This window comes from Alternaria burnsii (assembly GCF_013036055.1).
Source record: "Alternaria burnsii strain CBS107.38 chromosome Unknown 705, whole genome shotgun sequence".
NCBI lineage: Eukaryota > Fungi > Ascomycota > Dothideomycetes > Pleosporales > Pleosporaceae > Alternaria > Alternaria burnsii.
In genome coordinates, this window is record NW_024066107.1 from 3,409,784 (window position 1) to 3,436,148 (window position 26,365).

At 50.7% G+C, this 26,365-nt stretch overlaps 7 protein-coding genes across 7 annotated transcripts; 5 read left to right on the forward strand and 2 right to left on the reverse strand.

Annotated features, from left to right (window-relative positions):
- Window positions 1-21: 21 nt before the first annotated feature.
- GT037_001204 (glycoside hydrolase) lies at window positions 22-4,123 on the forward strand (the record flags this gene model as incomplete). Its single annotated transcript, XM_038926251.1, has 4 exons — window positions 22-952; window positions 1,760-2,097; window positions 2,699-3,332; window positions 3,390-4,123. The coding sequence occupies 4 exons, from the start codon at window positions 22-24 to the stop codon at window positions 4,121-4,123; spliced, it is 2,637 nt and encodes an 878-aa protein (XP_038792107.1).
- A 477-nt stretch (window positions 4,124-4,600) lies between these two features.
- On the forward strand, window positions 4,601-6,453 carry GT037_001205 (uncharacterized protein; the record flags this gene model as incomplete). The annotated part of the gene is made up of 5 exons (XM_038926252.1): window positions 4,601-4,659; window positions 4,708-5,050; window positions 5,613-5,797; window positions 5,847-5,874; window positions 5,986-6,453. Coding segments are annotated over 5 exons (1,083 nt in total), but the record flags the coding sequence as incomplete, so codon positions are not given.
- Window positions 6,454-6,818: 365 nt separating this feature from the next.
- Window positions 6,819-8,390, reverse strand: GT037_001206 (uncharacterized protein; the record flags this gene model as incomplete). Its single annotated transcript, XM_038926253.1, has 1 exon — window positions 6,819-8,390. One exon carries the CDS (start codon window positions 8,388-8,390, stop codon window positions 6,819-6,821), a length of 1,572 nt encoding a protein of 523 aa, XP_038792109.1.
- A 394-nt stretch (window positions 8,391-8,784) lies between these two features.
- Window positions 8,785-15,780, forward strand: GT037_001207 (arm repeat-containing protein; the record flags this gene model as incomplete). The annotated part of the gene is made up of 8 exons (XM_038926254.1): window positions 8,785-9,168; window positions 9,221-10,152; window positions 10,203-10,521; window positions 10,570-11,159; window positions 11,910-12,732; window positions 12,783-12,977; window positions 13,028-15,023; window positions 15,152-15,780. The coding sequence occupies 8 exons, from the start codon at window positions 8,785-8,787 to the stop codon at window positions 15,778-15,780; spliced, it is 5,868 nt and encodes a 1,955-aa protein (XP_038792110.1).
- Window positions 15,781-16,335: 555 nt separating this feature from the next.
- Window positions 16,336-22,128, forward strand: GT037_001208 (rna-dependent rna polymeras-like protein; the record flags this gene model as incomplete). Its single annotated transcript, XM_038926255.1, has 10 exons — window positions 16,336-16,460; window positions 16,522-16,711; window positions 16,762-17,411; window positions 17,912-17,987; window positions 18,098-18,592; window positions 18,649-19,477; window positions 19,543-19,829; window positions 19,957-20,455; window positions 20,557-20,868; window positions 20,933-22,128. The coding sequence occupies 10 exons, from the start codon at window positions 16,336-16,338 to the stop codon at window positions 22,126-22,128; spliced, it is 4,659 nt and encodes a 1,552-aa protein (XP_038792111.1).
- A 1,247-nt stretch (window positions 22,129-23,375) lies between these two features.
- Window positions 23,376-25,414, reverse strand: GT037_001209 (uncharacterized protein; the record flags this gene model as incomplete). The annotated part of the gene is made up of 2 exons (XM_038926256.1): window positions 23,376-24,210; window positions 24,273-25,414. 2 exons carry the CDS (start codon window positions 25,412-25,414, stop codon window positions 23,376-23,378), a joined length of 1,977 nt encoding a protein of 658 aa, XP_038792112.1.
- A 224-nt stretch (window positions 25,415-25,638) lies between these two features.
- GT037_001210 (40s ribosomal protein s20) lies at window positions 25,639-26,244 on the forward strand (the record flags this gene model as incomplete). The annotated part of the gene is made up of 3 exons (XM_038926257.1): window positions 25,639-25,728; window positions 25,892-26,093; window positions 26,150-26,244. 3 exons carry the CDS (start codon window positions 25,639-25,641, stop codon window positions 26,242-26,244), a joined length of 387 nt encoding a protein of 128 aa, XP_038792113.1.
- Between the last annotated feature and the right edge of the window lie 121 nt (window positions 26,245-26,365).

The window sequence follows — 26,365 nt, forward strand, 5'->3', positions numbered from 1 at the left end:
TCCCAGCCAACCCATCACAACATGCCCATCCGCATCCGGTTACGCGCGCCCAACGGCACTCACACAGTATCACTCAACGATGACGCCGCTGTCTCAGACCTTCTGTCCTCTATCAGCGAAAAGACGGAACTACCACTGTTCGAGTTGAAATGGAACCATCCGCCACAACCGCTCGATCCTTCGCTGTACGGCATGTCGACGTTGTTGAAAGACATCGATCTCAAGCTAAACGGCGCGTCCATCATAGTCATTGCACAAGCTACGGGCGATCCAAGTGAGCGTAAGCAAGAGCATGAACTTCAAGCATCTACATCTCAGGCCGCGCCGCTGTCACTCCAACGGAAGCAGAACTCTACACTCAAGGACACCCCCGAAGTTCCGGTACCTGACCGTGGTGGCACCATGGTTCTTCGAGTCATGCCCGATGATAACTCTTGCATGTTTCGAGCAGTTGGTAGCGCTGTCTTGTCCGACTCCCTTGATTCCATGACCGAGCTCAGATCCATGGTTGCGCAGGCTATACAGCGAGATCCAGAGCAGTACAACGAGGCCATCTTGCAGCGCTCTCCCGATGAGTATTGCAAATGGATATCATACTCTGACTCGTGGGGCGGTGGAATCGAACTCAGCATACTGTCTCAGGAGTTCGACATCGAGATCGCCAGCGTCAACGTCCAAGACAACCGGGTAGATAGGTTTAATGAGGGCAAACAACGGCGGTGTATCCTCGTGTATTCTGGAATACACTACGATACCATTGCTCTTGTGCCACGCGGTGTGTCGCCTCAAGACCCCTCGCAAGATATCAAGTTGTTTGACGCAAAGGACGACGTAATTCTTGAAGCGGCCAGGGAACTCTGTGGGCAGTTGCAGAAAGCACATTATTTCACTGACACACAAAAGTTCGACATCAAGTGCAACAAGTGTGGTTGGAAGGGAGCTGGAGAACGGGGTGCGATACAGCACGCAACCGAGACCGGGCATAGCGACTTTGGCGAGGCGGATTGAGTACTCTTCCGTTATATCTTCCTTCCTGGCCAGACTTCGTGCATCTCAATCGACTAGAGCGTAATACATATCTTATTTGTACGATTACGAACACACGAAAAGGGCTTGTGAAATGGAGCTCTTGCCGATAAACTCACCTCTGCATGCTGTATTTCTGCATCAATAACATTACCGGATATTTCAATATTTCGATAACAAGCGGTGATTTTTTTCTGAAGTAAACACATCTGGTACTTTGCAGTTCATCACTCAACACCCGAGTCAGCCTTTAGTATGTTTCCAATAGCTGTAGGTATGCACTATCAACGGCATCTTCCCACAGCCCGTTCTAGACAACTATAGACTAGGGCGCAAGCCCGGACCTTCGCCATGTCTTACACCGAGCCCGAAACAAGCTTTGCGATGACAGTGGGACTTCCACGGATAGCGCAACCGCTATTCTGGATAGCTCCGGTGGTATGGGACGTTCCAGAAATCTTATGACAGATCAAATCAAGCCTTCTAAGGCTCCCCCATTTGCGGGCCGAGTAGAGTATCGATGATGGAACTCTACGAGAAGAGATTTCACACCTTGTCATTCGGGGAACCCGAATGGAGACGTTGTGATCTGTTTAGTGAAGACGGACGAACATTTTGGGATGATCCCTACATGGGTTTTGGGGCCCGACTGATTAACATGACATCGGAATGTTTAGTTGCACATTGTGACTATTGGCTTTTGTTGTTAGGCACATAATTCGAAACATGATAGGAATTGCAGAGCAGAGTGGTCGTCGTGCCGAAATTTTACTGGACAGAGATCACGACCGGGCTCTTTTCAGTCCAGCAGCATTAGTGTCAAAGTTTGTAGCTCAACGTCCAGAAAAGAGGCCGGCACTTATCTTCGCACTTATCTTTGAGTACGCATGCATGTTCGTGTCTGTGCTGTTCCAGGGGCCTGGAACAGTGACGGAAGGCTTGCGTCTAAACTGCGTTGGTGCCCCAGACGCCGCTGGAGTTGACCACGTGCGCCAAGCCGGCGCTCTCAACGTCGAGCTCAAGCTCTCACAGACTCTCTCGCCAGCCATATCATGTGCAGTCCTGAAGCTCGTCAGTCTGAACTGCTTGTACACAACGGTTCTTGAATACATGTCACCCGTCTTCTGCTCTTACCATAGACCCCAGTGCGTCGGAGAACGCACCGAGAACTATAGTTAGGCCTGAAGCCTAGGAAGTCTCGCCCGAGAGGATCAAGATCTTCTCCAAGGAACGACAGGGATTGCCTGTGGTTGTAATATTCTAGCGCGCACGCAGGTACGCGGTCGCCCCTGCATTCGCCGCAGGAACACCCGGCGCATATCGCTCTCTCAACTGCCGTTCTCGATTCTGTCATTACAATCCACCAAGGTTCCGATAGTCGAACCGCTCTTAGCGATGCGCCTCAAAGATTCCACATCTGAGCTACACGTTGCTTCTAGCCACGGCCATCTTCGGCCAGTAAGAGTACGAGCAGTGCCTGCATGACAGTGACACACCCGAGCACATCGCCTCGGCCCAGTACAATCTAGTAGAGACGACGGGTAAGAAATATTTACGTCCAAAGTAGGACGTTGTATAAGTACTGGCCATGCCCTATATCTGCCAGAACCATCAGCATCTTGAAATCCCATCGACTTGATTCTTACACGTTCTTTGCTTAGATTCATTCAAGATGCGCGTTACTGCTATCGTCACCGCTGCCGTCTTGGCCAGCAGTGCTACTGCTGCTCCTACCCCAGGTTTGATCAGCAGCATCCTGGGCCTGCTCACCAACGACATCAACAAGCTCTTCTCCTCGCTGGGTATCCACCTCCACACTGATGGTGCCAATCACGGCGCCACTGTTCCTTTCCACGACCAGTGCCCGTTTAGCATCCCAGCTGTCGATCTGAGCCCCATTCGCCACAGCCACGATATCAACTGGGGCAAGGGTGTCAACGGCGGTAACTTCATCAACTGGAAGACATTCAAGGCCAATGGTGCCAACCTAGGTGGATGGCTGGAGAAGGAACAAACTCACGACCCTATCTGGTGGTCTGAGGTGGGCGGCGATGGCGCTCCTGATGAATGGACTCTCTGCCAGAACCTCGGTAGCAAGTGTGCTTCAGTCTTCGAGGAGCGTTATGCCTCTTTTATAAACACCACCACTATCGACCAGCTTGCCAATGTTGGTGTTAACACCCTCCGTATTCCGCTCACATATGCTGCCTTCATCGAAGTTCCTGGTTCTCAGCTTCACCATGGCAACCAATTAAAGTTCCTCAAGACCATCACCGACTACGCCATCAACAAATACGGCATGCACAGTAAGTCGACTTACCCTAGGCTCATATTGTGGTGCCATTGCTAACAAGCTCTTTCAGTCATCGTCGGTCTCCACTCGCTTCCCGGTGGTGTAAACAACCTCGACATCGGCGAGGCACTCTTCCACCAGGCCTGGTTCCAAAATTCTTCAAACCTTGACTACTCTTTCCAGGCTGTCGATGGTGTTCTTAACTTCATCAAGCAGAGCGGCCACGTCAACGCTTTCACGATCGCACCAATTAACGAAGCTTCCGACAACTTCGCTGGTTTCGGATCTGCTGCTGGTCTAACTATCAACGGAACGAACTGGATCAACACTTACTTCAGTGGGGTACTCAAGAAGATCGCCAAGGTCGACAAGCGCATTCCTATGATGATTCAAGATTGCTTCATGGGCGCCAGTTACTGGGCACCCTTCTATGACGCATCTGAAAACATTGTCTTCGACTCTCACGTCTACTACTTCGCCGCCGCCGGCACATACGCCGGCTACGTCAACCCTGCCGTGTGCGGCCAAGCCCAATACATTGCTCAGGAGACAAAGTTTCCGGTTTTCGTCGGCGAATGGTCCCTGCAGGCCATGTACAACAACACTCTGGACACCCGCAAGACCATCTTCGACACTCAGCGTTACGCATGGAACAAGTACTTGGCTGGTGGTGCCTTCTGGAACGGAGTCTCTTACGCAACCGCCAAGGTGGATGGAGAGGGTACCCAGCGCGAGTACTGGAGCTACATTGACTTGATCAACCAGGGTGTGATCACCAAGGTTACAAACGAGTCATACTGTTAGGGGATTAGAGGAGGATGAGTTACGAAAGCATATATACCCAGATAGAATAGTTTTGCAATATTCAACGTTTTAGTGCTTTAAAGTCAAATGTTCTCGTGGTATCGAGTTTTTGTTATTTCCCATCGTTCGAGTTCTATCTTGTCGAGGATACACTTTGTTTTGAATCCTGTGACTATGACGCCGCGAAGGGGACTTCCTTCCTTGAGCCGAACAACAGACTCACTTTCACCTCTCATCAGAGCAGCAGCGGCAGCCTAGTGGTCAGTCTACTAGAGACACAGTATCCGTGCATCACTTTTACTTCATCGTAAATTTGCACCATCTCGCAGGTGATAACTCTTCCACGACATCTGAGTACCTACCCTGCTCACACGGTCCGCTTAACAGTTTTTTCAATCCTCAAACGCTTGCAGCGAAACCGTAAATTCAGGGACGCTACCAAGATACAAGCGACATCAAATCTAATCGGCAGTAGGGTGCACGATGGCGACTCAAGCTGTAGCCAAATCACTCGCGCCTACTCCCAAGCTACCAGAGTGAGTGAGTGCGTAGGCCTGCCCAAGCTCCAGTGGCTAATATCTTAGCCTCTCCGGTGAAACCATCGTGGTTCAGGTTGGCAACGAAGTCATTCACGTACATGAATGTCTGATCAGCAGCAGTTCTGAGTTCTTCAAGAACGCGACAAAACCAGAATGGAGGACCGAGTCTCGCCCGATTGACCTATCTGACGAGCAGCCCGACATCTTCAAGAGATACTGTCAATGGCTGTACACCGGTTTCATCGCCCCAGGCCCCCCAGGCCCCCCAGCAGAAAGCAGCTTCCGGTGTCTCGCGTACATGTACGTCCTAGGAGAGAAGATCATCGATTACGAATTTCAGAATGCAGTCATCCAAGCCATGATGTCTGACATAAGTCGAACAAACGTGGTACCAAGCCTGGGAACTGTCAAGATTATCTACGATGGAACGACCGAGGAATCTACTGCAAGACGTCTTCTTGTTGACAGTTATGCTCATAGCATAGTTTCTTCCTGGGGATATAGCAAGGTCCTTCTCCAGGATGACAATAGGCCCTTTCTCAACGACTTGTTTCCTGCGATATTGGAAAAACGATTATCGCCCCCTCTGCCCGAAAAAAAACCATGGATCTCGCAACGACACTTGTATCACCGAAAGGTCGCTGTCCTCAAGAGCGATGTGGTCGAGTAGAAGAATGGCGAGATGGATTCTGAGCGTGTGGGTGGGGATCAGACGGATTACGGAGGCTTGAAAGGGGCACATATGTATACCATACTCAGCTGCACGACAAGGCTTTCAATAACTACATGCTGATGAAGGAACTTGAGAACAACCGTTAATGGTATGTGTACGCGCTTGATGGACCTACGCAAACACAATGTTAAGATGAGACTACCGGATGCACAATCAAAAGATTGAAATCATCATCAGTTCACCTTCGCTTAGGCGAGAAACAGTTCACATCACCCAGGTGAAGGCGCGTTTATTAGCGAGCGAAACTGGGAGCACTCCTCTGAGCTTTCTCATCTACCACTCCCTTCAGTTTACAGACTTTACCGTCCCTATATCCAACGAGATGTCGACAGCAACAGCCACCACTTGCAGCACTGCTGCAATTGTTCTAGTGGCGCCACCCGAGAACTTTGAGATGCCCAGGTAAATCAGATATGGCAGTGCTCTATACCGCATACTAACGATACCACAGCCTGAGAGAAGATGTCGTGCCCATTCAGGTTGGCTGTGACAAGACTTCGCTGTTGCGCGTACATACCGGCGTCTTGATTAAAAGTTCCGAAATGCTCAAGAACGTAATAAAAACAGAGTAGCGCACTGATGCTACAAAGCCTATCGATATGTCCGACGTGGAGCTTACGATTTTCGAGGCATGTTGCGGATGGCTGTACACCGGGAAGATTGTACGTAGCAAGGAAGACGATTGTTTCAGTCTCCTTGCTAAATTATACGTCCTGGGGGAAAAGCTGATGGATACTGACTTCAAAAGTGCCATCATCGCTGCCATCATGCGTTCAAAAATTGACCGCAAGATGTATCCCTGCACTAGAGCGGTACAGATCATTTACGCCGGTACGCCTGGCAGGTCGCCAGCGCGACGTCTAATGGTAGACTTCTGGGTGTTCAGTGCCGGACCAACATGGAATGGGCTTTCGGATTTGATCGAGGGAACCTGTCCTGATTTCGTGAATGATCTCGCTCGCGAGCTCATTGTGACACGAGACAGGCCTGACGACTTCGTACAGAGACCATGGATCGAGGATCTTGGTTCATACCGTGTTGATAGCGAGACCAAGTAAAGAAGCTCGTTTGTTCTGAGTTGTGCGGCCAGACACTAAAAGTCACTTGGTGTACCTGGCATTAAGAACGATACATATGGGACATAGCGAACACTTTCACATGGTGATTTCTTCAGATACAAGTCGTGCTATGAACAGCTGGGGCTGGAAGACACATTGCTGGATACGGCAGAGAAGCAAGAAGGAGATTGAGTCGACAGGAAATAGGTATCTTCTCACTTACTATCTACCATAATTCATCACTCAATACTACCACCAAAGCAACAATATCATACAGTTGAAAACGCCGAACATTCTACCCTTGTGACTGATTGACCGCTTTGCGTGCTCCTAAACTCCAATTCGTATACTTAAGCAATAGTCGTCTAGAAACCAAAACCACCAGGGAAGCCGCCGGGAAATCCGCCACCCTGCTGGAACTTGAAGCTGCCACCACCGCCAGGGAAACCACCGCCTTGCCTGAACATGAACTGCTGGCCTCCGAACGGCGAGCCCTGGAAGGGATTGCCTTGTTGCTGCTCGTTATTGTTGGGGTCGTCACCGCGGTCAAAGCGTTCCTTGAGTTCAGGGTCGGAGAGGACTTCGTAGGCTTCGTTGACGGCAGCCATCTTCTTCTGCGCATCTTCAGGTGTCATATTGTTGGCTGAAGCCTTGTCAGGGTGGTAGACCTTGCTCAATTTGCGGTATGCCTTCTTGATCTCGCGTTCATCTGCATCACGCGTTACGCCGAGGACCTTGTAGTAGTCCTTTGTCTTCGACCGCTTGAGCAGTGTATGTGCTTTGTTGTGCAGCTCATCTAGCTTCTGGCTTTGGTGGTGTTCTTTGGCATGGTCTAGTGTACGAACACAGTCTTCGAATTCATCGGCTTCGAGTTGGCCTTGGGCCTTGTGGATAAGACCATGTAGCGAGTTGGGGTTGAGTTGTAGGGCTTCGGTACAGTATGGCGTGCCCTTCTTCAGGTTGTTCATCTCGACGTAGGCTTCACAGGTCATCTCTACAAGGGTTTGGTAAAGACCGTTGGGTGAGTTGGCATAGATGTAGCCTAGTTCGGTGTAGTCCTTGAAGTCTTGCTTGACCTCCTTCAGTAGACCAGGGTCTTCTTCGCCACGGTCGATGAGGAGTTTCGAGGCAGTGGCGAACTGGCGCTTCTCGAAGAACTTGCGAACCTTTTGGATATCCTTGTCGAGGTTCTTTTCTCTCCTGCGCAGCTTCATGCAAGCCTTCGAGTCGGGATCCGATTGGAGACATTGTGCGATGTGCTTGAGACCTTTGTCGGTTTCACCCAGCGAGTAGAAAGCCATGGCGGAGCTCTGAAGATGGGGTACGATGTCGCCGGTGTTGATCTGGAGTAGATGTTGTAAGTCACTGATACCTTCAACGACCTCGCCCTTTTCGAAGCGACAGCGTGCTCTTGTCTTGCGAATGTCGTATGCGCCACCTGCGACTACAATGGCGGTGCCTGCATTTGAAATGCACGAATCCCAATCACCCTTATCCGCCGCTTCTTGTGCCACGATAGCAGCGCCCTGTGCTTCTTCCAGCTGGGCGATGTCATCCGTCTTGCCAGCAGCTTCATAGTCTTTCCGTGCTGCAGCCCAGTCGGCCTTTCTGGCTCTGATCTTGGCTCTCTGCACCAAGGCGCCCTCGAAGCCAGGCTTCAGTTCCAGCACCTTATCGAAGTCGTGCTGCGCTTGTGCTGTTCTTCCGATCTGGAGGTAAGCGGCGCCGCGCCTAAAGTAGGTGAGGTAGTTGCGTGGATCGCGGGTGATGGCAGCGTCGAAGTAGAGGAGAGCGTCTTGGGTGTTGCCAGTAGCGAGTTGAACACCGGCGTCCTTGATCAGCTGCGATACGGGAGTATCCGCGGGAATGTCCGAGGCAGAGAGGGCGCTTGCGAGCGGGAGCAGCCCGAGGGCAATGGAGGAGAGTCGGAGTATCATGGCGGATTGGCGTTGAGGTTGCTATGAATGAGTGACGGTAGGTTGGATGGTGGTGAGGACGTAGAAGAGTCCGCGCAGAGAGGCAGCGGCAAGTGCGACGGTCAGTTCATGGAAGGAGCGAGTCGTGTCTTTATTTGGTCTTTCACTCAAACAATTGCAACTTGTCCTCAGCGACGCATGATAGCCGGGGCGGCGCACTGGCCACCCGAACATTGGAGCCCCAGACGCTAATGCGGGCAGGGGCATGGATGATGACGCGCCCGTGAACGCCGCCGCCGCTACGCCATCAGGACTAGAGAGACGCATACCTCATATCTAGCTCCCCTTCACACTCGCCTGGCGCACCTTTTCCCTTTTTCCTCTCATTCACTCCCCGCATATATCTTGGCCAGCCATGTCTTCTATTCGGCTACGCATCGACGGTCGCATATTCCGCGATCCTCAGAACCGCGAAGTCACCCTGCACGGCATCAACTGCGCGGCAGACGCCAAGTTCCCTGCAAAGCCAGATCAACCATCACACATACCGGACAACTTCTTCGACGGCGATAACGTTTCCTTCGTCAATCGGCCATTCTCCCTAGAAGACTCGGCCACCCACTTCTCGCGTTTACGTAGTTGGGGCTACAACACCATTCGCTATGTCTTCACTTGGGAAGCCATAGAGCACGCGGGTCCAGGAAAGTACGACGAGGACTGGATAGATCACACCATCTGTCTACTGCGCAAGGCAAAAGAATATGGCTTCTACATCTTCATGGATCCCCACCAGGATGTCGTAAGTAGTGTTCTAGCACACTCGATTACCATTTCTCTAACACACCGCGCAGTGGTCACGCTTCTCTGGAGGCTCTGGTGCGCCCATGTGGACTCTCTATGCTTGCGGGCTGGACCCCGAGCACTTCGCCGTTACCGAAGCCGCCCTTGTACACAACACATACCCCGATCCTGCCACATTCCCTAAGATGATCTGGACTACCAACTACACACGATTAGTAAATCAAGTCATGTGGACACTCTTTTTTGGTGGCAGGGATTTTGCGCCCAAGGCTATCATGGACGGCAAGAATATCCAGGACTATCTGCAGGAGCACTATATCGGAGCATGCGAGCATCTCGCCAAGCGGATACAACAGGCCGATGACTTATGGCATGATCCAGTCATCGGATGGGAAAGCATGAATGAGCCCAACAGAGGCCTCATCAGCTACCAGGATATTACCCAGATCCCCAGTGAACAGAAACTGCAAAAGGGTACTTCACCGACTGCTTGGCAGGCGATACTTACCGGATCGGGTAGAGCTTGCGAGATCGCAACTTGGGAGTTTGGTGGTTTAGGACCCTACAAGAGCGGTTCGGTATTGGTAGACCCCGAAGGCACAATAGCGTGGCTATCAAAAGACTACGACGACACCAAATACGGCTGGAAACGCGATCCGGGCTGGAAGTTGGGCGAGTGCTTGTGGGCGCAACACGGTGTCTGGGACCCAGCGACTGATACTGTTCTGAAGAAGGACTACTTCGGAATTGATCCTAAGAATGGAGCCAAGATTGATTACGAGTACTTTACGAACCACTACTGGCTACCGCACTATCGCGCGTACAGCCAGATGGTCAAGTCGATATTCCCAGACTCTCTAATGTTCTTCCAGCCTCCAGTACTGGAGATACCACCGACTGTCAAGGGCACAGAAGATGACGATCCTAACATGATCTTCTCACCGCACTTCTACGATGGAATTACTTTAATCACTAAGAAATGGTATGTTCTATCACACCGAACCCGGATATATTTCATCTAACCACGTACAGGAATCGCGTATGGAACGTCGACGTTTTTGGTGTTCTGCGAGGGAAGTATCTAACGCCAGCGTTCGCCATCAAGATTGGAGAGAATGCCATCAGGAACTGTTTCTCGCACCAGCTCAAGGCAATCCGCGACGAGGGTACAGAGTACATGGGAGTTCATCCTTGCATCTTCACAGAGATCGGCATTCCATATGACATGGATGATAAATACGCGTACAAGACTGGCAACTACAGCAGCCAGATAGCAGCGCTGGACGCGAACCATTTTGCCCTTGAAGACAGTAAAGCTAACGGTTTCGCATTGTGGACATACGTTGCAAATGTAAGTTTGTGTTCTGTACAAAGCTGGATTCTGGCTGACAAAGACAAGAACTGCCATTACTGGGGCGATCTTTGGAACGGTGAGGACTTGTCCATCTACTCAGTAGACGACAAAGCTGTACCAGCCGGTGCCTTCTCACCAGCCGACTCTCGTGCATCACTAGACACCAATTCACCTACTTACTCAAGGGCGCAATCGACCGACACCCTGAGCATCAGTCCTTCCAACCTGCAGAAGACCATCACGCCAGAACGAATGAGTTCCAAGAAGGATGAAGGCGATGTCCGTGGTCTACGCGCAGCAGAAGCTTTTATCCGTCCTACTCCTGTTGCAGTTCACGGAGACATCTCATCCTATGGGTTTGATCTCAAGAACTGCACGTTCAAGCTTGCGCTCGCTGCGCCAAGCTCGACAGCAGAAGAATTCCCTACGATCTGTTACCTCCCTGAGTTCCACTTTCCGTCGGGACAAACCAGCGTCGAAGTCAGCGGCGGCAAGTGGACCATCGCATCTGAGGAGACAAATGGTGCATTGCAGCAGACACTGCGGTGGTGGCATGCAGAAGGCGATCAACTCATCACGGTCAAAGGTGTCGTGCGAAAGGCAGGTAGCGCATTAGGCACAGAAGAGGATGAAGGGTACCTTCAGCAGTGCCAGAAGCAGACTTGCGTTGTCATGTAATGTCTCGAGCTTCTGGGGGTTTTGGTGTGGTGGGGGAATCGGACCAACGCACGGTGATGCAATGTCATCCGATGCTCAGGTCACGCAGTCAGCGCAGTTTTTGTGCATATGATCCGTTTGGGTAAACATGAGCGTTGTACGACTTTCTGATCTTGTCACGGCGTTTGGGGGCATCTACGGTAGTGTTGAGCGTGTATATAGCGATATTCGATGAAGACTAGTTGGGAAGCGACGAGCCTAGTTCTGGCGGCAAAGCAGCTGACATCGCGTTGACGTGACGTGCCTTTGGGACTGCAGCCTGCAAAACGCGTCCATGGAACGTGCGACGTGAAGATAAGCCTCAATCGCCTTTTTGAACCGTTGGGACACAGTGCACCACGTCTCGGGCCAGCAAGTCAAAGAATCTGGGCTTACACGCTACACCGCCATCTTTCTTTGGTTTGTCCCAGACATCGGCGCCAAAGCTTCTCGACCCACGATCCTTGTCCTCTACGTCTTCCGCTTTCAGCAACCGCCGCCCGAATAATCTGAGACTCGGAATAACAAACACACGCCATTTCCACAATACCCGCGGCAGCTCACGAATAGACTCACCCGACCCTACGTCCCCCGGGCCCAGGCTAGAGAAGCCGTCTCAAGATGAATGCTGGCGCAGACCAAGCCCCGCAAACAAATGGCGGCGACGGAGCACAACACCAACACCACAGCGCCAACGGAGACTCGGACCTGTCCCAGATACTAGAGGCGCTGCAGGCCATCTACGCAAAAGACTCGACCAATGATACCCGCCGACAGGCAACCGAATACCTCGAGCAAGCAAAACGGCACCCCGAAGCGCCTTCCCATGGCCACACGCTCGCCCTTGATCGCTCGCAGCCCGTGCCCCTCCGCTACTATGGCCTTACCATGTTGGAGTACTCGATGAAGTACAGCTGGGAAGATCTCACAATGGACCAGGGAACTGTGTTGAGGGGCTATGCGATCGACCTTGCACAGAATGTGTCCGAAAGCGAGCCCGTCTTCATCAGGAACAAGATCGCGCAGCTGTGGACAGAGGTTGCGAAGCGCAGCTGGGGTGCAGAGTGGCTGGATATGGACCGGCTGCTCGTCTCACTGTGGTCGACTTCGCTGCACCACCAGGCTGTCGTCTTATACATCTTGGAAACGCTTTCCGAGGAGGTTTTCAACCGTGAAGACGCTACGGCAGGCCTTCGAGGAAGCGACTTGGGACGAGCATGTGTCGAGATTTTCACACCGCTCTCTGTCATACAAGAACAACTCCCTACACGCGAGAAGAGTCTTGAAGTGCGGTGTGGGGACGAAGGGTGGCTGAGAAGGCTATGCGATAATTTGGGATGGTGCTTGGGACAGGATTACCAGAATCAAGAGGCTGTTAAAGCGAACGCGATCAAGACTATGCATGCGCTAAAGGCGGCTATGCCATGGATTATGCCCAAGGCCATTGCTGCGACACAAGTCATCGAGGCCGTCTGTAAGGCGCTGGCTACCCCAGCCGTGGAGATGCAAATCGTAAGTCACGTCTAGCTGCCCACAATATGCACAGCTGCTGACACAAATAGGCCGCCGTCGAGACTCTCCAAGCCATCTACAACCGAACCCACCTACACGACGACGAGTTTGTAGAGCTTGTATGCCCCATGTTCACACCTGGCAGTGTTTCACTCCTGCGAGAAGTATACAATTGGACACTCACGGACATGGATGTGAATGACATAGATGATCAGAAATATATGCTCTGCAAGAGACTTTCAGAAGTACGACTCCAGTTGCTCTTCCTATTTGTAATGCTTGCTAATGATGGTAGTTGGCAAATAGTCTTGGACTCTTCATCGAACAAAAACCCCAGTCGATACCCGATGGCAGCGATCTAGCGGGCATGTTTGGTTTCCTATACGACATTATGCGCAACCCGAGTCTTGTCGTCTCCATACCTGTCCTTCATTGTTGGACCAAGTTGCTACGATCGAGCATTGTGCGAGACTCTGATGTCGTCAACTCCATGGTTGGAGGATTACTCGAGACATGTTGCGCTCGACTCATCCGATACGAATCGTTGCCGGAAGATACTGAAGACGTCACATTACAGTTTCTCAACGAAGACATTGATACAATCCCTGAGCGCCATGCCTTTCTGGGTAACTACCGCAGGTTTTGCGCAGATGTGATTGAAGTCTTGGTTCGCAAGACGCCTGTTGAGGCAATGGAGCATATCCTTGCTCAAGCAACAAACATGCTCCAAAACCTGTACAATGGCCAACCCACTTTCCAACGACAAACCTTCACTAAGAATTCTCCGCAAGTTCTTCAGGTCGATGCGCAGGTCACTGTCATCGAAGCCGCACTCAAGGGATACATGAAGTGGCAGCAAGGGCAGGGCGAAGATGCACAAGACAATGAACGGACGCGCAACACCCTAGAAGATTCACTCGAACAGTGGGGCAGGCAGATCTTGCAAGCTCAGTTTGAAGACCCTGAAGTCGCAAGGAAGATAATTTCTTTGATGGCAACACTCTCAACGAAAGCTCTGGGCGATCGGCCAGGTTTCGCCCTTACTTTCCTGGAGTACATGCTTACAATACGGTTAGCCGATGACACGAGCTACCCACAGTACTCTGATTCTGTCAAAGATCTCGAGCGCATATGCAGTCTCGAGATGCAAAAACTAGCGATGAAGTTTGCTGACGATTTTATGAACGTCTACGAGCAACTAGAGGCCAAGGTCAATGAGATGATTAATGACCCAACGACTGACGAACGCCAGCGTATGGCTTACTCCGCTTTCCTTTTCATCATCATACATAGATGTACAACTTTAGAGCGCGCCACACAAGAAGAGCGCATGAGGCAGATGCTCAACAGCGTCAAGGATGCTTGGCACAATGATGAGTTCACCAACGCTATCTCTTCATTCCAATCTTTCTGCGGCGTGTTGGGCATGGGTCAATTACCCGAGTTTCTATCTGCGAACAACTTCCGTGGCGTTCAGGACTGGTCTGATCAACAACTGCCTAGTGATGGCCAAGCATTGCAGGCTTCGATACTTGAGCGTTCCCAACATCTGCCACTGCGACTTACTAAGACGCTACTGGCAGCGTCGACGGAGAAGCTTCGCGATGGTACTGCTGCGTATGAGACCGCTGCGGTACTATGGGCTGAAACTATACCGGTGCTGCTTCCCAATCTTCTTCAGCTTGTGAGCCATGCGCAAGCATTCAACGATATTGAAAGCAATTGGTCACACTTACCGGTAGAATTACAGCAGGTTATTCGAAGAGTATTGACAGATCGGTTCTGGCAAGCGGGTATATCGACAGAGAGCAGAGATGATTTCTTTGCCAGAGTCAGTGGCTCCAAGTCCACGTATGAGGGTTTCGCATCGACAGTACGGGGCACTGTACGGCAGATTAGGGAGAGCTCCTACTACATTCTTTACTCACTGACACGGTTCCGAGACTTCTTCTATGGCATACAAGACCTGCCAGGACCGCTGAGTCAAGCACTATTCGGTCATGCTGGAGCTTTGACAGCACACCATCTATCTGTTCTGCTGACAGTATCTACCCATCTCATCGAAGGTTGCCCAGCGCGGTTACGGCCACACTTCCTACCACCAATGATACAGGGGTTGTTCAGAGAGCTTGATCGAAAGATATCTGGAGAGTGGGATGAGGTTGCCCGACAAGTGGCGGAGTCAGGGGACAATGACAACTTGACGGACGAGATGAAGACGGAGAGCATACTACGTCAGCTCACATATTCGTCTGTCTCGCTTGTCGCTGTCCTGCTCGATTCGAGACAGGGTAAGTCATTCATTGCTCGTGAACGCAGTTGGTGCTTTTATCGCGAGTGCTTTTGGTGGGTCGAATACGATTTGAGCACGGCGTATTCGGATCATAGTTGTATAAGAAAATAGCTAACCCTATCGTAGAATTTGCCCGTCACGATGAGCACGGCCGGAAAGAAGCCAACGCACCGCCCATGTGCGACTTTATTCTCGCAACTCCCGCAGTTCTCGAACCCATCCTCCTCTTCTGCAACTCAACTATCCGTGTTCGAGATACCAGGTCTGTGGTCACCATCGTCCGTGTGATGCGCACCCTGCTTCTACAGTTCAAAGAAAAATCTCCCATCCGCGATTACTTTTGCAACGACATACTCAAGTCAGCTATCACATCCCTCCACGAGCCCTACTTTGTGGATTGTCAGAAAGAGCTTGCTTCCCTTATCGCCGGCATCATTCACCTGGATGAAGACATACCGCGCTCGATCATCCTGTCCTTACCCGGCATGGGTGACCAATACCGTGTCGATCGCCGACTTGCAAAGCTTCGCAACGCCAACAGGTCTGACGAACGTATGCAACGCAGCATCGTGCTCGATCTCTTGAGTAGTATCAAAGGTGTCAGTATTCACGAGCAAGGCAAGATTCAGAGACCAAAGGCCAAGCCTAGGACGGCCATGATGGAGCAGTACATGAGCGTAGATCAGCAACCAACTATAGTCAGAGGAACTTCTCCAGGCCTGGCAGGAGTGGCAGATATGTTTGGAGAGTCGTAAATATACAATGTGGTTGGAGACCATTGTCTTAGAAGGAGGATGGTGTTTGGGTACGATTTCCTAGTGGGGAGAGACAACTCGGTTGGAAAAAAGGGTATCGGGTACTGCAGTACGGTATTGGGGTGAATGAACTGAGAAAGCATTATTGAGACGACACGAAACGGCAGGCTGGATATAGGATGACTGGTATGCATAGCATGGATATTTGGTTTCTTCTGATGACGTCGCATTAGCATTACATGTTAGGCAAGAGATCTCTTTGTATTGTTGCTTGTTAGATGTCAAATCAGAAGCTTGCACCAAGAACCAACTCTATCTCTATACGTCACTAGTGTCAGATTTTAGTGAATGTATCCGTCTTATCGATTACCCCACCCCCGCTCCTATCCTACCTGGTACTTGCCGTGCCTGTCTACCAAAAGAAGAAGCAACCTGTGAATCAGCACCTGCCTCGTTGCACTCTGTTTGTGAACTGTCATTGCTCCTTTGTTCGTCTGCATTGCCTCCAAGAAGTCACACATTGTGCATAGAGGATAACAAAACTTCCTCTTGATCATGAGCGAGATACCAGTCGTGGATTTTGGCGCTTTCTTCCAGGGTGGAGAAAGCGATAAGAAGAGGATTGCCAAAGAAGTTGATGATGCATTCCGTGGGGTCGGATTCGTGTATTTGAAAAATCAGTAAGCATCTCTATAGAAACTGTATGTGAGGCATATACTAACGCTGTACACCCGTATCTAGTGGCGTGAAGAAGAAGTTGGTAGAGGAATGCTTCGCCTGGTCCAAAAAGTTCTTCGATTTACCACTCGAAACGAAGATGTTGGCACCTCACCCACCGGGAGGAAGTCATCATCGTGGCTACTCGGCGCCGGGTGTGGAGAAGGTTAGTCAAGGAGTTTATGATGTTAATGAATTGAACAAACTGAGAGAGGTAGGTCCTTTTGATCACCAGCCTTCAGAGTGCATACTAATGGGATTCAGACACCTGACTATAAAGAATCTTACGAATCTGGCAACGTGAATGACGAAGCACAACCGAATATCTGGCTTCCAGAAGATAGGCTTCCAGGCTTCCGCGCATTTATGGAAAATTACTTCACTGAATGCGCTAGTCTAATCCACAGCATCTTGGATGCTCTCTCTATTGCCCTCGATGTTCCTGAACCAGGTCTCTCCCCCACACACTCAGAGTCGCTCTTTCAACTCCGGCTCCTACACTACCCCTCTATTGACGCCGAACAGCTACGCAATAACGAACGCAGCAGAATCAACGCCCATTCGGATTTCGGCACCTTGACCCTGCTCTTCCAAGACAAAGTTGGAGGACTGGAGGTACAAGATCCTGTTGAACCAAGTACTTTCCGCGCGGCGGAACCCATCGAAGACACCGTGTTAGTCAACATTGGAGATCTGATGGCGAGATGGAGTAATGATCGTTGGAAGAGCAGTGTCCATCGTGTTGGATTGCCGCCAACACTTCAGGGGGGAGGCAAGGCTGGTGAAGTAGTGGTACCAGATCGTTATTCGATCCCTGTTTTTGCGACGCCGAACATGGATACTATCATCGATACATTGCCAGGGTGCTGGGATGAGAAGAATCCGAAGAAATACGAGCCTGTGACGGCGTGGGGGTATGTGCAAATGCGCATGGCTGCATTGTACGAGTAGCGATCAGACTGGGAAGGCCGTAAGGTGCCTGTTTTTCAATACCCGAGAGCTGCTTCTAGGCTAAAAAGGCAGATAAACCGGTCAGTTATGTTTGATCCTGAGGATGACCTGTCACAATGTGTTCTGCAGAATGCCCTGTCGTATCGTGCCACGCCACATGCAGCTCGAGGTCCTGCAAGCACCCATCGCACGGTCGTATTGACTTAGGCAACCAGGCGGACGTCCCTTAACTTGATATCAACACAGCTTTACCTATAGCAGTATCGTAGCTACACGATCATAGCGGGTAGTCCTTCTTGCTCCAAAACCAAAGTGAAGGTGACCCCGCACGTGAGGACGCGTCCGCAGGCTCTCGGGGTCGTTAGCGCCATCCCCACTTTCCTAATTGGCCAGCTCACTGAGAGCTGTATCTTCTTGTTTGCTTCGGTACCTAAGTTCTACTCGACTTCTGGTACAAACAGAGACATATCCTTCGGTATTCTGCGGATCAGCTTGTCGAGGCGCCGCAGGCCTTCGCGATGGATATCTATATTCCAGAGGTAAGTAACGACGCTGGGGTAGGGCTAATAGCGTCCCAGCCACGGCACTAGGCTAGCGAATATCGGGCGCAAATAGTAAACAGGTAGCTAACCAGATCTTGTAATTATAGGTTCCGAAGAACGCCAATAATGTCCAGTTGAAGATATTCTTGAAAGACCTACTCCTCAAACTAGAGGTGCTCGCGTTCGACATCCAGAAATATGGGGGTCATAATGGAAAGCCTCACTTCGCCATTCTCACCATACCGAGCACAACTAAAGGCAACAAATTTCTGCAACTTTATGGCAGTCGAGGACGACGCGTAGCACTTCAATCATTGGAATTTCAAGGTCAGCGACTTGTGTTTCAACTGAGTAATAGGCCTGGTCAACCGGATCCCCTCAAGGTCAAGTCATTGCAAGAAAGAGAAGAAGCTGAGAGATCGAAGCTGGGAAGTCAGGCGTCTACCTTGAAGCTAGAGCGCCCTTTAAAACGATCGACACTGTCTTTTCATACGTTGATGACAGGTGTTTGGGATTATGATCGCCTAGGCAAGCTCGTTTTTGATCAGAAGTTCAAGGATAAGAGGAATGGTTTCATCACGTTTGGCAAGAGCGCTCTAGTGGTAAGCCTGTTCTTCTAGCTCAGCCGTGACAGGGGTACAGCTGCTGACCTGATCAGATATATCTCCAAGCAGGTGTCTCCGAAAATTTCAATTGGCACTGCAGAATCGATATTCCCTACGCGATCATAGAGCATACAATTCCGTCAGCCGACAATGGCAGACACGAAACGATCACATTCACCCTCAAGTCACCTCCGAAGTTCTACGAGATCCAGTCTACAGATGATCTGCACCTGTATACTGGCCAGCAAGCATCGCACGAGCCGAATGACATTTCTTCCCTGCTAGCGAAGATGAACATGAAGCCACAGAAAAAGGTTCTCCGTCTGCAAAGGCTCTGCAAGTTGAGCAAAGCGAATGACAAGAACTCTGCTTTATGCATGGTGTACAAAATTGCCTTTCCTGACCACCAAACCGCAAGGTTCGCTTGGAACTTCGTCAAGGACTTCTCAGTACTGGACACACACTGTTGGAAGACCATGATTCCCGCGAATCGGACGAACAGCATCGAAGCCGAGTATTTGTTTGTCGAGAACAAACTTCGCGAGGCCTTCGAATTTGGGATCCGATATCAGCTATTAGCACTCGTGCTAGAGGGCACAATCACGCCGCTAAAGATGTTCGAACTCATACCTGCCGTGAAAAATATCGCGAGACAGCATGGTGAAGATCTCACTGCAATCGCAGTTCGTTGCTTAGGGAATCAGATACCTACGCCTGCTCCAGGGGTCGAGGCAGCCGAATTCGAGATCAAGACTCTTACGAATGTTCTCAATGAAAGCATCGCAAAGAGCAAATTCCACGAAGTAACTTCGCGGGACTTGCGTGTTGAACATAGCAAGCAACATCTCGTGTCAACTTACAAGGCTACGGTCACCCCCACAGGTATAGACTTTTCTACCTACTGTGGTTCCCAGAATTTTCGAATACGTGACTGAGGTTAAATGTAGGTATCTTGCTGCGTGGCCCTGACTGGGGTACCTCGAATCGCATCTTGCGAAAGTATGCCACCCATAGCGAATACTTCATGCGTGTGTTCTTCGCCGACGAGGACGGGTTGTCGGTATTTCACGACCCACGAGCGTCACAGGAAACGGTCTACGAACGCTTCAAATGCGTGCTTCAGGATGGTATTCCAGTCGCTGGGCGGACTTTCCACTTTCTCGGCTTTTCCCACGCATCGCTTCGAACTCACCAAGCTTGGTTCATGGCTCCTTTCGAGAAGAACGGTATCACTGTTCGCGCAAGAGATGTCATTCGCGACTTGGGTGATTTTACACACATCCATTGTAGCGCTAAATGTGCGGCTAGAATTGGGCAAGCATTTTCTGGCAAGTAACACATCAGTGCTAAATGCATGTTAGAGATATACTGACTCTGTATACCAACATGTAGATACCATATTTTCGGTTCAAGTTCCATCGACCGCGTTCGCCACCGAAACCAAAGACGACATTGTGCGCAATGGTCGGACATTTAGCGACGGTTGCGGAACGATATCCCTTGAACTGATTCGCAAAGTGTGGAAGGCTTTACCCCCGGATCGAAGAAGACTCAGGCCGACCATACTGCAGATCCGCTACCGAGGGGCTAAAGGTGTCTTGTCGCTCGACCAATCTCTTCCAGACGAGCAGTTGCATGTTCGAAAGAGCATGACAAAATACATCGCCAATGAAACTTGGCAAGCTCTCGAGCTGTGCGGAGCTGCCTACAAGCCCTTACAAGTGTTTCTAAATCATCAGTTCATCAAGATCCTAGAAGATCTTGGTGTTCCGGCAAGGAACTTTAAGGCTGTGCAAGACGAAGCAGTCAGTACCCTGAAGCGAATGACAGAGCATCCTTTGAATGCTGCAAGTTTCCTCGGTAAGTTATCCGGTGTAGTACGCACATACATCATCATAGACCGGAGTCATTTCGAAGCTAATCCAAGGCACCCTATGAAGAAATGTACTAACATTCGCCAGAATACTCGCACTCTGGCGTATTCGCCAAGGTCCCCAAGTTGTTCCAGCTGATGCATCAAATTAATCTATCCTTTCACGAAGATAAGTTCCTTACCGATATTGTAGAAGTCGCAGCTATGGCAAATCTGAGGAGCATGAAATATCGCGCGCGTATCCCTATAGAACGAGGCTATCTTCTCTACGGAATCATGGATGAGACGAACACGTTACGCGAAGGGGAAGTCTATATCGCGACGCGAGACTATGATCTGAATGGCGGATTGAAGACGAAACGTCTCGTCGGTGATCGCGTAGTGATTACCAGGGCACCCGGTAAGTTTTGACTGTACGAAACGGACGTGATCCAGACACTGACTGCGCATCTTCACCTCTGCAGCACTCCATCCAGGAGATGTCCAGCTTGTGACCGCCGTTGATGTTCCAAACAGCTCACCCCTCCATGCGCTCCATAATTGTGTTGTCTTCTCGCAACAAGGTCCACGAGATCTGCCTTCGCAGCTGAGTGGCGGTGATCTCGATGGAGATCTTTTTCACATCATCTTCGATCCGCGACTCATTCCCGATTTCACCGTACCGCCTGCGGATTACCCATCGACACCAGCCAAAGATCTAGGCCGTCCGGTAGAGGTCAATGATATCGTCAACTTCTTCATAGAATACATGAACATGGATCGATTAGGTCAGATCTCGAACAAGCATAAAATTCGCGCTGACAAAGCGCCTGTTGGGACTCATGATACAGAGTGTCAACTTCTTGCTAAGCTCGCGTCCGACGCTGTTGACTTTAGCAAGTCCGGAATTCCTGCCGACATGGCTTCGATACCGCGGGGTGCTGACCATATTCGTCCGGACTTTATGGCGCCCGTGTCAAACCTAGTTATCAACGAATTGGGTGCAACCGAACTTGAAGAGCTCGAGGGCGATGACATTGACGATCCTGACAGCGTAAGTGTGCTTGACCCAGACAAAGCACGAAGTCGGTACTATCGGAGCGACAAGACCCTCGGAGTTCTGTATCGCGACATCGATGAGAAGAAGTTTTTCGCACGTCTGAAGGACAATTTTGAGACGCGTCGTCCCAGGATTGGTGAGTCTTTGGTGCAAAAGCTCGAGCGATATATCGTCCGAGAAATTCAGGGTGTGCAATGGGAACACTATTGGGATTTCGCCGAAGAACTCCGCGAAGCATACGAGGAGAATCTGCTCGAAATCATGGATACGCTTCGACCGACTCGCGGCCAGCCTCTCACCGAGCTGGAGGTGTTCAGTGGTAATATCCTTGGTAAGAAAGAGCGCGCGCCATCACGCTACATCCGCGAAGCCAACCAGGAGGTTCAAGAGCGCTTCAATCGTGACGTTAACAGTATGATCAAGAGTATCATAAAGGGTGACACAGATGGGGAGGATGATGCTGATTCGGAAGCGCTGCCGCGCTCGGTTGCATGTTTTATGGTAGCGCTAGAGACCGTTGGCTGGGAAAATTACAGGAATTTGAAGAGCTGGAAGTATGTCGCTGCTGCGGTGTGTCTGGAACAGTTGGAGAGGTACAACGGGCACTTGCGGCCACTTTGAGCAGTGTCGCTACGTCTTGCATCGGCTTTCCATGGAGGATATGTATGATATTCCCGATTTCACGAAGATGCCTGGGGTAGAACAGGATGCGCTTTGACATAGGGTATCTAAAAGAATTTTACGAATCCTATGGCATCGTGATTGAATGCATCAATCAAGGACCCATATAAGTTGTAATGGAGCCGACCACTACTAGGCGTTTGCAAACGGTACATACGATGCGCAGCGTAGGAGGTCGATGATGCTGTAGAAAAAGCCCGACACTTTCAATGGATAGAAATGCGCAAGCAGCCCTTGCCTCCAAACTGGGCCTGGAAGCCTGACGAATCAGCGTCTTCGCATGCGGAGAAGCGGGTTAAGGGGCGAATGTTCGCCTCTAGGACGGAAAAAAAAAGGATTTAGATTAGAGGCTCAAAGAAGTCTTTTACTGTTGTAATTACAACATGTTGTCGTTGTGTTTGATACCAGCGTTTCTGCGCAACCATGTGTTCTCGAGGTTTGTGGTCTCAGCTAACTAATGTCACATCGTGGCCTCGCGTCCCCCATCTGGCTGCCTGACTGGTTGGTTGGGTGGCCGGCCGGCTTTCGGAAAGCCCGGATTGCATCACAAGACCATTCATCAACAAACCCCGCACTCTGATTGATCGGAAATAAAACATCACCGGTAGTAGAAGTACTGGGTGGCTATATATGTAAAATTTTCCCCTCTATTCATCGCACAAAACAACCATCTGCTTACGTCATGTGACGCTAATAGCAACATCTTCGATGGTCTAGTGGTCATGATTTCCGCTTGTCAAGTCTTCAAGATTTACAAGCGCGGGAGACCGGGGTGTATGTTAAAACCTATCCAAAAACAAACGAACGTGTTCTAATCATCCTACAGTCGATTCCCCGTCGGAGAGCTTGTCAGACATGTCTTTTTTTTTGTTGGTGGGAGTTTGATGAGGGGTAGGCGTGGCTCCCGTAACTTTTTAGGTAAGAGTGCGGGGTTGTTAGATAGAACCAATGCTCCAGCCGCCATCAGGTCTCCTGATAGTGCTACAACACTTTTTGCTTTACATAACTGTTTGGATTCAAAACTTCAAGAGAAACTGTGTGATAATCGACCATGAAACAATGTGCATGTTTCTCTAGTTCAAGCGCTCGATCATGATCGCACTATTGCTGGGTATCTCAAGACGCGGTGTGCAGGAAGACATGCACCATATCTATCAACCATGGATCTGTGCATTGACACAATTCCTTCAGCTAGCTGGGAACCCAGCTCGAGCCATCTTCTTCCCTCGTTGAGCCTTACGATTATGGTTGGCATTCGAACTCTTGTTGGCCTCTTTTCGTTGCCGCGAGATCTGCGTGCCTTTATCATCAGCGGGACCTGCGACGCTAGCGCCACCTCTTCCACCACCACGTCCGCGGCCTCTACCTCTACCTCTGCCGCCGCCACCTCTGCCTCCACGACCACCTTGCCCGTCACCACTACCCTCGTCGCCAGATCCTGCAGGACTATCCCGCCATGCTGTTGATTGAAGTTCCCGTTGTTGACCCTGGAAGTTGGAAAACTTCGCTTCGAGTCGCCGGAATTGCCTGGGATTGCGTCCCATCATGATAGCCCAACCTTCAATCGCCTCGTCCGTCATACCCGTCTCGCTCTTGAGTGCTGTTCGAGCTTTTCCCCTTCTTATCTCTGACTCGCGACCGAAAAGCTCAGGTGACATGGTGTAGGCGCGGAATAGAGCTTCTTCGTTCTTGTCGCCCAGGTCAGCATCTTCACCAGGCCCAGGTGCGGCAGTGTCGACAGATGCGCCAACATCCTCCGCATCGTATGTGTCATCACGCTCGTCGTCGTCTGAATCGAAGGCCGCCAGAGCTGCCATTATGGCTGACTTGGCGGGCGCTTCACTGCGGTCAGACAATATCTTGTCAGCGTTCAGGTCTTGACCTCTTCGGCCCATATGGAGTCGGGATGTGTCAATTGCGAGCTGATCGAACTCATCTCCATCAAACACATTGCGCCGTTCCGGAATATGTTGGCTTGATCTGGGCGGGGGCAGTGGTTGTGAAGGCGTAGCTGGTGTGGGCCTAGTACTCGTTAGTGATTCTGTTTAGAGGCAGAATTGCATGATGACAATGGAAAAGCTTACAGCTTCTCGCTCCGATCTGCTTCGGAGAGGTGCGGCGGCAGCGAGTCTTCTAAGAGATGCGCAGTAATCTGCTCAAGATCGTCGTTGTACTCGTCCAAGCACTTCACAATGAAGCCCGCGCCAAGGTCTGGGAAGAGATCCTGTATTTGACTGATCATACTCATGCGATGAACATGGATCTCACCAGTGAATGCTCCATGTCCATAACTATCTTGGTCCGCGTTGGCTTTGCCTTTATCTACCTTTCGTCGAATTAGCCTCTTTGGCCGAGCTAGACCCGATTGCCGAAATGCGCTTAATGATGCTGCAGTGTTCTTTACTCTTGCAGCTTCAGGAGTAGTAGCCTGTTCTCTTATTTTCTCCAGCAACGGCGTGTTTGTGACAAGATCAGCCACCAACGTCTTCTTCCCGGGCTCTTTCTTTTGATCTTGCTCTTCGCTGGATTTCAGGCTATACAAATGATCGGAAAGCAACGAGTATTTAGGTTTTGGCCCTTCTAATGCAGCTGTGAGACCGAGATATGCTGTCGTGACTAGCTTCTTCTGCATTGATTGCGGTATTTGTGGATATGCGGCAAGGAGAGAATCGAGGAAGTCGGACCCTGTGAGCATGAAGGTGCTGGCATCTGACGAGGCCCTGAGAAGAGGCGCAATCCGGTCAAGTGTCTTTTCAGCCTCTTCCGGCCGCTTCGATTCCAGATTCCGGATTAGAGACGTTTTTGCAGTCTGTAACGACTTCTCAATGGCCGTGCTCTTTCTCCTCCAGGACCCCTGCAAGAGCGTGCGAAACTGCTCGCTCTTTGGATACACATGACAAATACCTGATAGATTTGACCAGCTGAGCAAGGCAGTAGGTGTATCTTCCTTGGTAAAGATCCTGTGTAATAGAAAGAAAGTCTTCTTTCGCAATGACGCAACTTTGGATGCTAGCTCATCATCCAGGGCGAGCTCATGGAAGAAAGACAGCAGGAATTGTGTAAGCGAACCCTCCTCTTTGATTGCTTCTGAGAACTGCTGGTCCTCTAACCTCAGATAAAGCTCAGCTAGTGAAGCCCAGGAGTCCAGGTATAACTGCCATTCGTCGGGAAGTATGCTCTTTCTGACTTTTGCATCTGGAAAAGGCGCGAAGTGGGGTAGCGACATCACTATTGGAAATGCAGTAAGTTCGAAGCGCAGGCTGGGGCGGAAGATGCAAGGCGATGTAGAAGGAGTAAAAGAAGCTAATTCACGGTTCGATTTCTGGTGTTTGTCTGCAGTCATGTAGTCATGATGGCTCATGGGCCCGCCTGCCGAGCGATCCAAAGGGAGCGATACCCGATACGGCTCTAGCGTCCGCAATCTTGGCGCTCGTCGCCCACAGATGCAAAATGTCGCGAAAGAACTTATCGACTCCGAACGCCGTCGCCAATTTTAACGCCACCCCAGTCATCACATTACCGCGATCGAGGATCCAGGTCGTGACTGGAATCTAACTCAGTACCTTACAACAACACAACACTCCAACCCGACAAGATGTCTTACAACAAGCCCGAGAAGGACTTCGGTGAGGGTCCCAAGATCCACAAGGCAAGTCTCCTCCAATGCTATGCGCGCAAGGCCGTCTGCTGACTGTAGTTCCAGATCCGCATCACCCTCACCTCCCGCAACGTCAAGAGCCTCGAGAAGGTCTGCCAGGAGCTCATCGACCGTGCCAAGAACAAGGAGCTCCGCGTCAAGGGCCCCGTCCGCCTGCCCACCAAGCACTTGAAGATCACCACCCGTAAGACTCCTTGCGGTGAGGGTTCCAAGACTTGGGACACATACGAGATGCGCATCCACAAGCGTAAGTGCATACCGCTCTAGGCAGTTGATTTGAACAGCAGCTAATTGCCATCTTAGGCCTCATCGACCTCCACGCCCCCACTGAGGTCGTCAAGCAGATCATCATCAACATCGAGGCCGGTGTCGAGGTTGAGGTCACCATCGCCGCATAAGGGCTTGGTCCGCACAAGGGTTATGAAAGAGTGCCAAGGGTCTGAACAGACATGTGGCTATGAACACTAGAAGCTGGATATGCACGAAATGGAATGATTCAGACTTGATTATGTGTTCCTT